The sequence below is a fragment of the Ascaphus truei genome, chromosome 8 (assembly GCF_040206685.1).
Source record: "Ascaphus truei isolate aAscTru1 chromosome 8, aAscTru1.hap1, whole genome shotgun sequence".
NCBI classification, from domain to species: Eukaryota; Metazoa; Chordata; class Amphibia; order Anura; family Ascaphidae; genus Ascaphus; species Ascaphus truei.
Window position 1 is genome coordinate 16,024,565 of NC_134490.1, and position 16,340 is coordinate 16,040,904.

The 16,340-nt window shown below is 46.3% G+C and overlaps 1 protein-coding gene across 5 annotated transcripts in view; it reads left to right on the top strand.

Moving 5' to 3' along the window:
• The window catches only part of CDH23 (cadherin related 23), a 653,830-nt gene that overhangs the window by 294,912 nt on the left and 342,578 nt on the right, over nucleotides 1-16,340 (top strand). For all 5 annotated transcript variants that reach the window (XM_075610599.1, XM_075610600.1, XM_075610601.1 and 2 more), the window contains one exon: nucleotides 8,657-8,735. In XM_075610599.1, coding sequence (XP_075466714.1) covers nucleotides 8,657-8,735 — 79 coding nt within the window. The remainder of the gene's footprint in view (nucleotides 1-8,656; nucleotides 8,736-16,340) is intronic.

Genomic DNA, 16,340 nt, shown 5'->3' on the forward strand with positions numbered 1-16,340 from the left:
ATATTGCTCCAGTACATCATAGTGCTGCCACTATAAGTCCTTTAAAGTTATTTTTAGTTGTTTCTGTATTAATTGATCAACTCGTTAGTAGCCCAAGTGACCAGCTGGTCATAATGAACTCATGTTTAGCTGCCCATTTGGGCTACTAAGCAGAATGGGACCAAACGTTTGCCGGCGCTCCGCTGCATCGCAAGTCGCCGCCGGGAGATCTCACCGTTGGACATGACGCCGCTTCTTCAAGTTTCTTCTCCGCCTCCATCTTTAAATGTCCCAGCCGCCGCTCCTAATGTGAACACGTCTGTTGTAAAGGCGCGACATACTTCACGTTGTAAAGCAGGACACTCAGTGTGCCCGCCATGTGGAGAGGCCACGCGGGAGCGCGCTTAGTGTCCTGCTTAGCTGTCACCTTATAGCAGGTATGGGAAATAAATCCCTGTAGGTGCTACAAATGTCTCTGCAGTATTGTGCAATATAGCATAGGAGTCCAGGCAAGAGTTAACTTCTTATGCAGTATATTTAGGCATTGAGTGCTCACTTGATGGCCATATGATAGGGTAATATAAAGAGTGGTATGCAGGCACCACAGTGGGTGTGTGAAATGTACACTCACTGAAGAGAGCACACCCCACACCCACTTATGGGACAGCACCCCTCAACCCATAGGCATGAGACATAATAAAGACATGAATTGTAGAACTGCAATCACAGAAATAAGTAACTCACGAAACCTTCCTGGACAGGTGTAGCGTGCCTTCTTCCAATGAGATGAATCCAAGTAGAGAAGAAAGTGGTGGAGCACTGCTGAAAAAATGAAAGGACTGGAGGCTGCTTGCAAATTAAAAAATGCTTTAATTTATGGCATTAGTAGACCGGGCTACAAATAAGGTACCTCTGACGCGTTTCGCGCTATAGGAGCACTTTATCAAAGCTCCACCACTTTCTTCTCTACTTAGCTGTCACCTTCACAACATTAGGTTCACATTAGGAGAAATGTGAATAAGGGGCGATGTGTCCAGTGTTGAGTTTTCCCGGCGGCAACTTTCGATGCACCCGTGGCGGTTTGGCTCCGACATTTGCATCCCTAGCACTAATTAATGCTGATTTCCAAAAGTTAGCGCTTATTTTATCGCATTATTTACTGCGCAGTTAGAAAATTTTGATCACGTCCCATTTATTAATAATGAATTCTTACTGGATAAGGTGATAATTCCTGAGCTTTAGTGCACAACTGTCTTTCTTTTTTTTTTTTTACAGGAGCGATATTAACTCACATTGAGCGAGATATAGTGAATCTAGGCCAAAGAGTGACACGCGGAAAATATTGCCATTATTATTGGGGCGATGCTTTTGCATTGTTGCAAATCTGAACAATTTTACAGACAACCGCTCAAAATAATGAAGAGTGCTAGAAATGTCTACTACTGGACATACATTAACAAAACTACATGCACGAGTTCTGCAATTGTGTTACCGATTGGCCCTTGAAAGATTAGCCCGTGGGGCATGTTTTACATCTAGAATTTTGACGAGCTATGTGTTGTCTGGGGTGCTCAACTCCAATCCACAAGCCCCCCCTGCGCCTGCCCCAACAGGTCAGGTTTTTAGGATATCCCTGAAGCAGGGACTGATTGAGCCACCTGTGCTAAAGCAGGTATCTCCTGAAAACCTGACCTGCTGATAGGGGGGGAGGAGGGGAGGGTTGTGGACTGGAGCGGAGCACCATGTGTTAAATTATATGTTAAATTCCCTGTGACACTGGATTAACTTCCTCTTCCTCAGCTTTACTGGGTTTGAGACATGTATTTATTTTCTCCCTCTTGGAAGTTGTTATGTTGATCAAAGCACAAGATATGAGCTGACAGAATTCTATTCCAGAAGTGGCTGCACAAAAGCCTCTGGAGCATACAGTAACTTAAAAGCTTTATATAGTTGTAAAACACCTCATCTGCCTTAGAGTGTTATCTTGCATTTTACATCTGTGTTAAACTCATGGAATATTTTTTAAATCAGTATTGCTGACCTGAGACAGAGAGGAGAACTCTCAAAAGCTTGTCTTATAAATCAATTGTTAGTCAAAATAAAAAAAAGTATCACCTTATACAGAAGTACTCATTTATTTTGCACTGGACTAACACGGCTACTTCTATTTAATATATAATACAATAAATCACCATCACTTTCTAACTTGAATAAACTATTTTTATTCCTGCACATAAGCTCCTGCAGTTTTGCTCCTTCTTCCCTTTGTAATGTACAGCACGGTTGTCCAACACTTATCATTCTGAGACGCTCTCGTCTGACAGGCGACCAATGCACAGATAGAGCAACACCGTCACCCAGTCTTTTAAATGGAGAAACAGGCCCCCTTGCCAAAGACGGATTTGTAGTTCATATCTCTGCTGCTGGAGCAGTGAATTAAAGCACGATACATTCTGAGAATAGAACACTGAATCTTGTACATGGGGTTGATTATTTTTTTCCTTGCTTTATATCCCTTCATTGACTTTTTATATTTCATTCCAAGCCTCCTCCTTCTGCTATAATTACCTTTCTCGGTTATATTAGAAGCTTTGGAGAAAGCTATCACGAGGGTGATTTACAAGGCCTCTGGTGATACCAGACCCAGCAGCTCTTGAGCTGTTCAAAGGTCAGTGACCAGGGATTTATGGCTAATGCTGTCACATTGAAGTGTACAGACATTCCCTTGAAGAGTCTATTGAAAAGATCCTAGCGGTGAGCGGGGAAGAGAGTTCGAAATTAAATGTTGCTTCCTTAAAGAAGGGTCAGATCACAGGGTGTTAACCTGAAATGTCTAGGTAGAGCTTTTCCTCCTGCCCCATCTTCAAATCTTAATTGAAATCCCATTGTTTGAAGAAAGCAGCAGAACCTGGAAAACCCCACACTGACTGCAGCAGTCTAACACCAACGGCTGCCGAATGAGAAATTGAAGTACTGTATTGACGGAAAGATAAAAAGGGACAGTCACAGAATATCTAACGCATAGAGGACAACATCAGAAGGGCAAAGACAGGGCACAGGGATAGAAAGTGTTGGCAGTGCAGTCACTGACATGAATGGCAGATACCATGCATCGCGGCATAGAATCCCTGCTATAGTTTTTATGAGAGTACTGTCCGAGTGTGACCTTGTTGGTAAAAGCAAACGTGACACATACCAGCCCTCTAGATTGCCACATTTCTTCCATTTTTTTATATCTTATTTTTTATTGACGGAAGGAGGCAAAATCAATGTTACATAGGTACAACAGGGAGAAAAAGTCTTGTTACATATCTTCTTATACTATATTTGTGAAAGCACTGTATGCCTGTGTGGATGTCTGCATGGCCTCTGTCCCTAGCGGAAATCTCATTGGTCCCTTGGCCCGCCCGCCCCCGCACACCTCTCATTGGCCTGAAGCGGAGTGACGGGCCAAAGGACACACAACACACACACACGCACGCTCACAGTGTTAGCAGCACATCTCCTGGTCTCTTACCCGCCGGTCCCGGAGGCTCCGCCTCTTCCTCCCCGAACATCAGGCTGAAATCCAAGTCATCGTGACCCGCGCGCACCTCCTCCACTCCCCGTGTCTCCCTGTTTCCCGCGCTTTCACCCCCCCCCCCCCGGCGCCGCTACAGTCAGCGGGGGAGCGGAGCGAGCCCCCGGGACACAGCGGGGGACTCACCTCCCCACGGCTCTCACCACACATAGGCCACTCCCTCACCCGGCGCTCTCGCTTGGGGGGTAAGGTACCAGCAGTAAAGAACCTTGTAGGAGTTTTCTTTAATAGTGGTACAGATGGAGGAGCGAGCAGTCACCACTCACCACCCAATTTTCCAACCATTTTTCTGAATCTTGCTCTTGACCCATCTCTCTCCCATTGGGTTACTACCCTTCCTTAGAATCTAGGTCCTCTGGCACCAAAAGGCAGTAAATTGCTGAAGAAATTCCTTTACTGTTGACCACTGAGGCATATACAGTAGGTGTTCAAATTGTCTTTTGGCGCCCCAGGATTCTAGAAGTTCAGATTTCCAGATAGCTGAGAAATTCTGAATGTCAAACTTCTCATGGAAGAAGCTAAATGGTTTAACTGTGCCTTGGGAGATGTAGCTGTCATACCCAGTCAGGCCAGATATTCTCCAGGAAGATGTTTGCTTGTGACTCTGGCCCATGAGGAAGCAGGGATGATCACAGTTGAAGGCATCCCATTTTATTAACATCCCATAGATAACATGAGTGTTTCAATATGGTATGACACATAAGAGAGTGTGGTCTATCAGATTTCAGGATCCAGAGAATGTCTCTGATTTGGAGGGATTTTGAGAAAAAAGGATCCCAAATCGACCTACCTACAAACTCCCGGGTCAGAATGCCATAGAACTAGCTGCCCAAGTTGAACTGCTTTAGTTAGTGATATTAGGCACTTCTAGGCCACCATCTAACGTTGGTGATATAGTATGGATTTTTCACCCTAGGTTTTTATCGTTCCATATAGAACAATTCATTTATTTTTTACGTTTTTATGAGGTGGACGGAGAATCTCAATGGAAAAAATAGAGCAACTTAGGTAGGGTGTTCATTTTTCACTGCCACTACCCCGCCAATCCACTAAATAGTATATGACCTCCATATGATCCTTTCAGATCTCTGTATATTTTCTGAGTAGGGCTTCGATGTTAGCTTTATAAAGAATACAGACCAGCAGTGTAATGTCTATCCCCAGATACTTTATGCTAGACGCAACCCAATTAAAATCGAATGAAATCATATTAATTGGACAGCTTTTTGGGGGATCGTGAGGTTAAGAGCTATCAATTTTTGATTGTTGATCTTGTAACCTCATAGCTTTCTGAAAGATCACATGGTAGAAAACAAGTTAAGAAGTGTGACTATTGGGTTGGTTATTGCCAAGGTTACATCATCCTTGAATAGGGAAATTCATTGTACTTCTCAGCGGCACCCATAATGCCAGAGATGTTCTGGTTACGTCTAATGGGGAAAGTGGTTCAATCGTCAAGGCAAAAATAAGCGAGGAGAGGGGGAATCCCTGCCAAGTCCCATTCATGATAGGAATTCTGTTAGAAGCCAGGCCATTTTTTAAATGATCGCTGGGGGGTTTGAATATAGTTTGTTTTTGTTGTAGCTGTCAAATGTTTTTCCTGGTCCCCAGAACTTAAAGTAAGTGTTGTGAACATGAAATCCCAATTGATTCTATATGGCATCGAGGCCAAGCAGCCTAGCTGGAGGTTTTTAATAGTGTGTACAGTACATGAATCAAATTTATTATGCGTCTAGTCTTGTCTAGGGTTTGACAGCCCTGTATAAATCCAACCTGGATTATAATTATGAATTTTAGCAGGGAGGCATATATTTAATCTATTGGCTAAAACTTTGGCGTAGTATTTAATATCCAAATGTAAGAGCGAGATTGGGCAGTAGCTCGGACGGATCTTTGCCTTCCTTTGCATCACAACTGTGCTGGTGGAAGTCATTGAGTTTGGGTATGTGCCTTCCTCCATAACCTCATTGGGCAGTAGCTCGTACAATCTGACGGATCTTTGCCTTCCTTTGGCATCACAACTGTGCTGGTGGAAGTCATTGAGTTTGGGTATGCGCCTTCCTCCATAACCTCATTGGGCAGTAGCTCGTACAATCTGACGGATCTTTGCCTTCCTTTGGCATCACAACTGTGCTGGTGAAAGTCATTGAGTTTGGGTATGCGCCTTCCTCCATAACCTCATTGGGCAGTAGCTCGTACAGTCTGACGGATCTTTGCCTTCCTTTGCATCACAACTATGCTGGTGGAAGTCATTGAGTTTGGGTATGTGTCTTCCTCCATAACCTCATTAAACATTTGAACTAGTCTGGGAGATAAAATGGCCAAGAATGTTTTCTAGTATATATTAGGAAGACCATCTGGGCAAGGAGATTTATTACTTTTGGAATCTTTTATAGCTTGGATCACTTCTTCCAAAGTGATAGGTTGATCCAAGGCTTGTTTGGATTCATCCACATTTCTTCCATTCTTAGTGCAGCTTTAAATTCTGTAATCTAGAGCAGGGGTGGCCAACTCCAGTCCTCAAGGGCCACTAACAGGTCAGGTTTTAAGGAAATATCTGCTTCAGCACAGGTGACTCAATCAATCAGAATGACTGAGCCACCTGCGCTAAAGCAGGGATATCCTTAAAACCTGACCTGTTGGTGGCCCTTGAGGACTGGAGTTGGCCACTCCTAGTCTACAGGGCGATATGTTTCTAATCTTTACTTTTAGTTTTGTGTATTGACTGGCCAAGCTCCATATCCAAAAGGCAACAAAATAGACTGTTATAACTTGAGACATCCTCCCTACGCCTTTGACAACTATATTAAAAACAGCTTTATAAAGAAACGTGTCTGGTCTTACAAGCAAATCAAACTTTTTTTCATGTTAACCCCTCTGCTGTCCTGTACTGCCTTTCAGCCCCCCTCTGGTACTGAAGAGGTTAATGTTGACCTTCCATTAGGAAGCTGAATAACTGCATGTTGGCCGTGCTGTGACTATAGCTGGCTCTCCCTCAGCCATCCTGTCATTACACTGTACATGCAAATTCCAATCCTGACATTTTCTCTACTGGAGCAAAATGAATGAATGTTTTTCACAGGCCTCAATAGAGCTTAGAAAGCGGAGCAGCGGACAGCAATAAGTGCTTTGTACAGTACATTAATTACAATTTTCTTACGGCAGCAGGCTGTGTAGTTTGTGGAGTAAATACAGGCTTATTCTGCAAACCCATGTTTAATCCATTCTGTGCCAAATGCTTTTTCCTGCCCCTCTGGTGACAAAATGGTTATGTATAGAATAATATAATGTGTATTTACACAAGCCTGAGAACAAATGACTCTGGTAAAAGAAAAATGTGTGTCCTCCACTAAAATGCATGAAGCATGGGAAGTGTTATAATGGACTTCTGAATAGCCACTTCATTTCTCAGCGATATATTGTATGCCTGTCTTAAAGGAGCAGCTCCCCTTCCTCCCGCCGCCCTTTGCTGTGCCAGGATGGGAAGCTGAGCCACGTTCATTTCTGGGGACCTCCTGTTTCTAGAGATACATACCAAGTAAAGTGCAGCTGGTACTTCCTGGTTATTTAAATACCTGTGTCACGCCGGACAGGCCCTCACAGCTGGTGGGAGACTTAAACCGCCATTGTGTTTTACCTAGAGGGGATGCTACTGGCTGCACCTGCCCTGGTATGTATCTCGGGATCAAGAGGGTCCATAGAGCCAAACCTTCTTCCCATCTGTGCACAATAATTTGGGGAAGGGAGGTAAAATAAAAAGCAAGCAGTGGGGACAACACTTTTAAGCATTAAGCATTCAACACATGCCCTTCTTGATCACTGGGATGGCTAATGTGCGTATTTAATATTAATAATAATTGTGTCTTATATAGTGCTGACCGTATACTCTGCACTGTACATCGAATTATGCTGGCACAATGAGTCCCTGCCCTGTAGAGCTTACAATCTAATTTTGGTACCTGAGACACCAAGATATAAAGTGACTTGACTAAGGTCACAAGGAGAGCCGACACTGGGCTTCGAAATGGGTTCAACTTGTACTTAAAAGTTAATGATTACCACTGAGCTACTCGTTCAGAGTTCTGTGTTGATAAAGCAGTGGTTTCCAACCTTTTTTTGGTTAAGGAAATGAATAATTATGTTGCGAAATTCTGCGGAACCCCAACCCTCTCTAATAGTGCGTCTCAGATCAGATGCATTGTAAGGGTCCCCAACCCTCTCTAATAGCGCGTTTGAATCAGATGCATTTTAAGGAACCCCAACCATCTCTAATAGCGTATCTGAGATCAAATGCAATGTAAGGAACCCCAACCCTCTCTAATAGCGCGTCTGAGATCAGATGCATTGTAAGGTACCCCGACCCTCTCTAATAGCGCGTCTGAGATCAGATGCATTTTAAGGAACCCCAACCATCTCTAATCGCGTATCTGAGATCAAATGCAATGTAAGGTACCCCAACCCTCTCTAATAGCGCGCCTGTAATCAGATGCATTGTACTGTAAATTCTTTTGCATTTGGTACAATTTTCAAATGACTTGAAAATTGCAGGGAACCCTTTAGGGATGCCCGGGGAACCCAAGGGTTTCTACGAACCCTGCTTGGCAAACACTGTGCCAGAATTATCTTCTAAGCCTTGCAAACATTATCAGTGCTGCACCACTTACTCAATGATGTGACACTTTCCAGTGCTTAATTTCAAATATGCCTGCTGTTGTTTTTAGGAGATACAAATAATCTAAGCGCTCTGAAACATTGTGTTTAGTCTTTGCTTTCAATTTTTCTCATTAGCGATGATGAAATCAGCACTTAATCACAGAATACTCATTCTTATTACTTTTTCGGGGGAGAATCGTCAATGTGGTCAAATTTCTACAAGTCTTAAAACAGGCGAATCATAAAAAAATGAAGGGATCAACATGAAAAGAAATTTTAAAGGGGAATATGATGAAAAACTAACTCTGTCCTCTTCTGACCTCTAGAAGATAATTTTCTTCATAGATGAGTGCTTGTAATATTAATATCAGAACTTTACAATTTGGGAACACACTGACCCCCTCTTCTGATTGTCGTGGATAATGAATGTTTTTTTTTCCACAGGGAACAACTGTTCGTACGATAACAGCCATTGACCAGGACAAAGGGCGTCCCAGAGGAATTGGCTACAGTATTGTTTCTGGTAAGTTCCATGTATCTGTGGATTTAATCTGAAGATAATACATCTTCCAGTTCTCTGGCTTTTTGGGATGCAACATGTTCTCTCACATGTTCTTTATTTTGCTGTTAGGATCCAGGGCAGGAAGGGAGCGATGTCATCAGGAACACCCAGAAAAAAACACATAAAATATCATAGTGCAGTAGGTTAAATAAAACGTGATTGTCAATAGGATAACTTGGCTCTTATAGATGACCTACTTACAAAAAGTAAGATAAAAAACAGCAAGTAGGTTTAAAGATGGTTCTTGGAAACTTCAGCTTGTAATGGCAGGTGGATATGACCGCAGCACGCAACAGTGAACACTGATAACAGGCTGGATGGTATATTCACGAAGATCTCAGCTCCCAGTCAGATACACGCAGTCATACAGGAATAGAGGGAAACCATAGTGTTTACCAGATAACACCAAACTTTATAGATAAAAGGTATAAGACATGTACTCACAATGTGATATACGAACACGATCACATAAGGTTTTACTTGAGGCAGTAGGTATGGTAAATCGGCAGATGGAAAACTCCAATCCCTTCAGGATCCCTCCTCGAGGGTGCCCCCTCGTCCGGTCGCGGATGGAGAGCATCTGTCGTCACATCCGGGCCTAGCGGTGACGACTTCCGGTTGGAGCGGATGGGTGAAGGGATAATGGGATCGCCGCACCGACACTGTGCCTCCGGGGATGGAACAGCTAGCCAGACTGCAATTCAGCTGTGCTGCTACTCTGCTAACTCGGCTCAACGCGTTTCGCTGTGTACCACAGCTTCCTCAGGACACAGCGAAACGCGTTGAGCCGAGTTAGCAGAGTAGCAGCACAGCTGAATTGCAGTCTGGCTAGCTGTTCCATCCCCGGAGGCACAGTGTCGGTGCGGCGATCCCATTATCCCTTCACCCATCCGCTCCAACCGGAAGTCGTCACCGCTAGGCCCGGACGTGGCGACAGACGCTCTCCATCCGCGACCGGACAAGGGGGCACCCTCGAGGAGGGATCCTGAAGGGATTGGAGTTTTCCATCTGCCGATTTACCATACCTACTGCCTCAAGTAAAACCTTATGTGATCGTGTTCGTATATCACATTGTGAGTACATGTCTTATACCTTTTATCTATAAAGTTTGGTGTTATCTGGTAAACACTATGGTTTCCCTCTATTCCTGTATGACTGCGTGTATCTGACTGGGAGCTGAGATCTTCGTGAATATACCATCCAGCCTGTTATCAGTGTTCACTGTTGCGTGCTGCGGTCATATCCAAGTGCCACTACAAGCTGAAGTTTCCAAGAACCATCTTTAAACCACTTGCTGTTTTTTATCTTACTTTTTGTAAGTAGGTCATCTATAAGAGCCAAGTTATCCTATTGACAATCACGTTTAATTAACCTACTGCACTATGATATTTTATGTGTTTTTTTCTGGGTATTCCTGATGACATCGCTCCCTTCCTGCCCTGGATCCTAACTACTTGTAAGGGAATCAGTGCATATTCCCTGGAAGGTTGAGAATATTTCAGCAACACCTTATAATTTATCTTTATTTTTTCACATTAACTGTTGTTATAGCGCCGTTCCAAGTCACTGGGTTTCACTTTATTTTGCTGTGTTTGGATTTTAGCCAAGTGGTGGCTGCATACAGCATGTGTTCATGTTCTACTGTGGGAATCTGTGGAATATAATGGTGGCATGCAAGCATCACTAAGTTATTACTCCTCATAAATACAATAACATAAACACATGCAATATCGTTTTTAGACAATAGTCCTTTTGGCAGGTGATCAAAGTTGTCCATTAGTGTTCCATTGGTTATATTTAACACGTGCAGAAAAAGAACCCACGTTGATAACAACAGATCAAAAAGGTTTGATAGAGATTTATGTGTAGGAGTGTGTTTTCTTCTAAAAAATCAGATGAAACCCACTTGAACTCCTCTTTTTCAAGCAATAAGACACTGGTCTCAACATAGGACCATTAACGAAGTTAAAGAGTGGTTGAGACTAAAGACCTTACATGTCATTTGAGTCACAGACTAAAAACTGCCCTATTCCTCTACGAGTAACGTGTGATTTACTTATAAAATATAGCACATCATGAAGCTCATACCTTCTCACTAGCATCTTCTACTGCACATTTACACTTAGATGCATTAGTTTGAATGACAAGAGAGCCTTAATCCTGACTACTGGGTGCAGCTATCATGGGAAAGAATCATGCTGAACACATCAAAGGCACCAGTGATTAGGCTGTTTTACAGTTTGAGCACAGCAGGTCCTTGATTCTGATGCTTATATTTTTGGGAGGAGAAAAAATATTTTAGAACAGATTTATTACAGCTGCAGCTCATCTAGTTTGTAAACTGCTGGGAGAAGGAAACATGTTGTTCCTTGTCACCGTTTTACACCCTTCCATGTCTTCAAACACTTTCTCACCCTACCTTATTTGCAGTACATCTGCTGGGTTTTTTCCCCCCTACTCTCCCAAACACTGTTTTAGCCAGAGATTCCACTGTTGATCAGTATTGGTGACATGAGGAAGAGAGGAGAACTCTCGAAAGCTTGTCCTATGACATAAATTGTTAGGCCAAAAAAATTAAAAAGGTATGTATGTATGTCTTTATTTATATAGCGCCATTAATGTACATAGCGCTTCACAGTAGTAATACATGTGGTAATCAAATAAATAACCGATAATATAAGTAACAGATCGTGGGAATAAGTGCTTTAGACATAAAAGTAACATTAAGGAAGAGGAGTCCCTGCCCCGAGGAACTTACAGTCTAATTGGTATCACCTAATACTGAAGAACTCGTTTATTCTACACTATCGCAACTGGACTAACACAGCTTTTCCATTTTATATATGTAGCACTGTTCCCCCCCCCCCCTCCCCCTCTCCCCTGGAGATGTTGCTGCTGCTACAGGTGTTTGTGGTACGGTCATACCTGTGAGGGTTCAGGAGAGCTGAGTGGTCCGCGATGGTGTGGGGGAACAGGACAGGCTTTTGGTGATGCTGATGTCCAGCTCATGGTGTCAGCGCCTCGAGCTTCAGTGAGCTCCAGGATTCCCAGAGACAGTCTCCCACCAAAGAAGACTTCTTTCACTCCCCCTGCCCAATTAACTGAAGACTCAGGCAAGGGTATATAATACAAAAGGGCTTTAGTCGCAGTCACTGCAGATGTTACATACAGCGGATGCATGGGTCACAGAGAATTCCAGGCCTCTGGATGGTGCTTGGCTCACTGCTCTTCTTGAGGTCTCTGATCTTGCAGGGCCCAGCCAGTCCAGGAGGACTGACTGGCCTGGCTCACTCTCAGCCGGGAGGAGCTTGACTCCACACATCTCACCCCAAGAGGTGGAGAGCTGGACTGACTGCAATTTGGGCACTTCCTCCCTGAGGCTCAGAAGGGGGGGGGGGGGGCAGAATCTTCACCAGGATAGGCTGCACACAGATTCCTATGTCACCACCACCTCTGCCACTCAAGGAGTCAGAATGAAGGAGGTGTCAATGCCCCCTAGGACAGCCTGCCACAGCCTGTAACTACCAGGGACTTACATGATAGGAGGCAGAGAGGCAGTCTGGACTAGCCATGATATATATATATATAATATATATATATATGTATGTATGTATATGTATATATGTATGTATGTACATATGTATGATGTATACATATGTATATATATATATATACACCATACACATTTTAAGTTTAAGTTATGGTGGGCGAAAATGGCAAAAAAAAAGCCTCCACTGTATGGTACCTACACAGCCTTGGAAATTGCAAAGCCAGTACAACCAAGCACACTGATGAGACCCATTAAGGTTGAAACATGTCTGTGACTCGTTTGAATCGCACTCACAGGATGCAAATAGTTAAAAGGCAGTTTGTGAATATATCACCACCATCCGGTTCTGGATACTGGAACACGTCTCCGTGGACTCCTTCAGGGCTGCCAGACACGATCACCAGGAACCAGATGTATAGGGCTCCGTTCGCTGTCTGTGTGTAGTCCAAAATCCAGCTCTCACTTTCAATGGCCGCCGATTGTATTCCCGCGCTTGGTGTAGGCTTCTGCGCGTGCGCGGCGTCGTCGTGATGACGTAATCGCGCTCTCAGTACCCTGACGCGTTTCGTCACCTGACCGGTCAGGTGACGAAACGCGTCAGGGTACTGAGAGCGCGATTATCACGACGACGACGCGCATGCGCAGAAGCCTACACCAAGCGCGGGAATACAATCGGCGGCGTGAATACAATCGGCGGCCATTGAAAGTGAGAGCTGGATTTTGGACTACACACAGACAGCGAACGGAGCCCTATACATCTGGTTCCTGGTGATCGTGTCTGGCAGCCCTGAAGGAGTCCACGGAGACGTGTTCCAGTATCCAGAACTGGATGGTGGTGATATATTCACAAACTGCCTTTTAACTATTTGCATCCTGTGAGTGCGATTCCTACCCCCCCCCCACCCCCCACCCCCTTCCCCTGTTTTAATAAATTTTATGCAGTATTATGCTATGGGGCGTGCGCTCTCTCTCTTTTTCTGTCTATATATATATATATATATATATACAGTGCTTGACAAATCACCCAAAAATCTACTCGCCGAACCAAAAAATCTACTCGCCACCTAGTCCCGCCTCTAGTCCCGCCCCCAACCCCGCCTCTAATCCCGCCCCCAGCCCCGCATTTAAAAAAAACCATAAATGAAATAAATTTAATACATTTCTAGTAAGAACATTCGTTTTTGACATAAGTTTATTTATTGTATTACATTATACTACAATTAGTCCTTGTTTTGTGTGTGTGTATGTGTGTGTATAAATGTCGAATCTAGAAAAAAAAGCCAGATGTGAATGACTAGTTTCCTGCACCCCTTAACTAGTGCCTGGATGCCCCCGCTTCAGAATGTTTAAAGCTGCAATCCCACCTGGGATCTTACCTGATCCGCAGACCCTCAATGTCCAGGTACCTCATTCCCACAATGTTATACATTGGAGGGGATGTGTTCCCTACCTGTCTTCTGGGTTACGGGGGATTCCAATGTCTTCTGTGTGAAGCTTGAGTCAGATCTGGAAGAAAGCAGTATAGGTTATTTCGGTGTAGTATAGGCAGTTAAGATATACAGGGTAAATAAAATATCCAGATCCAGATTTTGAGACAGAGAGAGGGTGAGACAGAGAGAGGGTGAGACAGAGAGAGGGTGAGACAGAGAGAGGGTGAGACAGAGAGAGGGTGAGACAGAGAGAGGGTGAGACAGAGAGAGGGTGAGACAGAGAGAGAGAGAGAGGGTGAGAGAGAGACGGAGAGAGGGTGAGAGAGAGACGGAGAGAGGGTGAGAGAGAGACGGAGAGAGGGTGAGAGAGAGACGGAGAGAGGGTGAGAGAGAGACGGAGAGAGGGTGAGAGAGGACGGAGAGAGGGTGAGAGAGAGACCGAGAGAGGGTGAGAGAGAGAGGGTGAGAGGGTGAGAGAGAGGGAGAGACAGAGGGAGAGAGAGAGGGAGAGACAGAGGGAGAGAGAGAGGGTGAGAGACGGAGAGAGGGTGACTGTGGGGGGATGGGGTGACTGGGTGGGGTGATGGGAGACTGGGTGGGGTGATGGGGTGACTGGGTGGGGTGATGGGGTGACTGGGTGGGGTGATGGGGTGATTGGGTGGGGTGACTGGGTGGGTGATTGGGTGGGGTGACTGGGTGGGTGATTGGGTGGGGTGACTGGGTGGGTGATTGGGTGGGGATTACTGACTGACTGGGTGGGGATTACTGACTGTCTGACTGGGTGGGGTGACTGGGCAGGGGGGTGGGATGACTGACTGGGTGGGGGGTGACTGACTGGGTGGGGGGGTATGACTGACTGACTGGGTGGGGGGGTTATGACTGACTGGGTGGGGGGGGTTATGACTGACTGGGTGGGGGGGTATGTTTGACTTGGTGGGGGGGGGTATGATTGACTGGGTGGGGGGGTATGACTGACTGGGTGGGGGGGGTTATGACTGACTGGGTGGGGGGGTATGTTTGACTTGGTGGGGGGGGGTATGATTGACTGGGTGGGGGGGTATGACTGGGTGGGGGGTATGACTGACTGGGTGGGGGGGTTATGACTGACTGGGTGGGGGGGTATGACTGACTGGGTGGGGGGGTATGACTGACTGGGTGGGGGGTATGACTGACTGGGTGGGGGGTATGACTGACTGAGGGGGTATGACTGACTGGGTGGGGGGGGTATGACTTACTGGGTGGGGGGGTATGACTGACTGGGGGGGTATGACTGACTGGGTGGGGGGGTATGTTTGACTTGGTGGGGGGGGTATGATTGACTGGGTGGGCGGGGTATGACTGACTGGGTGGGGGGTATGACTGACTGGGTGGGGGGGGTTATGACTGACTGGTTGGGGGGGTATGACTGACTGGGTGGGGGGGTATGACTGACTGGGTGGGGGGTATGACTGACTGAGGGGGTATGACTGACTGGGTGGGGGGGGGTATGACTTACTGGGTGGGGGGGTATGACTGACTGGGGGGGTATGACTGACTGGGTGGGGGGGAGTATGACTGACTGGGTGGGGGGGAGTATGACTGACTGGGTGGGGTGGGGGGATGACTGACTAGGTGGGATGGGGGGATGACTGGGTGGGATGGGGGGATGACTGACTGGGTGGGATGGGGGGATGACTGACTGAGTGGGGTGGGGGGATGACTGACTGGGTGGAGGGATGACTGACTGGGTGGGGTGATGACTGGGTGGGGGGGTTATGACTGACTGGGTGGGGGGTATGACTGACTGGGTGGGGGGTATGACTGACTGAGGGGGTATGACTGACTGGGTGGGGGGGTATGACTTACTGGGTGGGGGGGTATGACTGACTGGGGGGGTATGACTGACTGGGTGGGGGGGTATGTTTGACTTGGTGGGGGGGGTATGATTGACTGGGTGTGCGGGGTATGACTGACTGGGTGGGGGGTATGACTGACTGGGTGGGGGGTATGACTGACTGAGGGGGTATGACTGACTGGGTGGGGGGGGGTATGACTTACTGGGTGGGGGGGTATGACTGACTGGGGGGGTATGACTGACTGGGTGGGGGGGAGTATGACTGACTGGGTGGGGGGGAGTATGACTGACTGGGTGGGGTGGGGGGATGACTGACTGGGTGGGATGGGGGGATGACTGGGTGGGATGGGGGGATGACTGACTGGGTGGGATGGGGGGATGACTGACTGAGTGGGGTGGGGGGATGACTGACTGGGTGGGGGGATGACTGACTGGGTGGGGTGGGGGGATGACTGACTGGGTGGGGTGGGGGGATGACTGACTGGGTGGGGTGGGGGGTACCTTTGGTGTCCTACACGTTCTCTCTCTTACACACACACACACACACACACACACACACACACACACACACACACACACACACACACACACACACACACACACACACACACACACACACACACACACACTCTCTCTCATACATACACACACACACACACACACACCACTCTCTCTCATACATACACACACACACTCTCATACACACACACTCTGTGGAACCGGAGGGCAAGCGGGACAGGGGGGGGAAATCC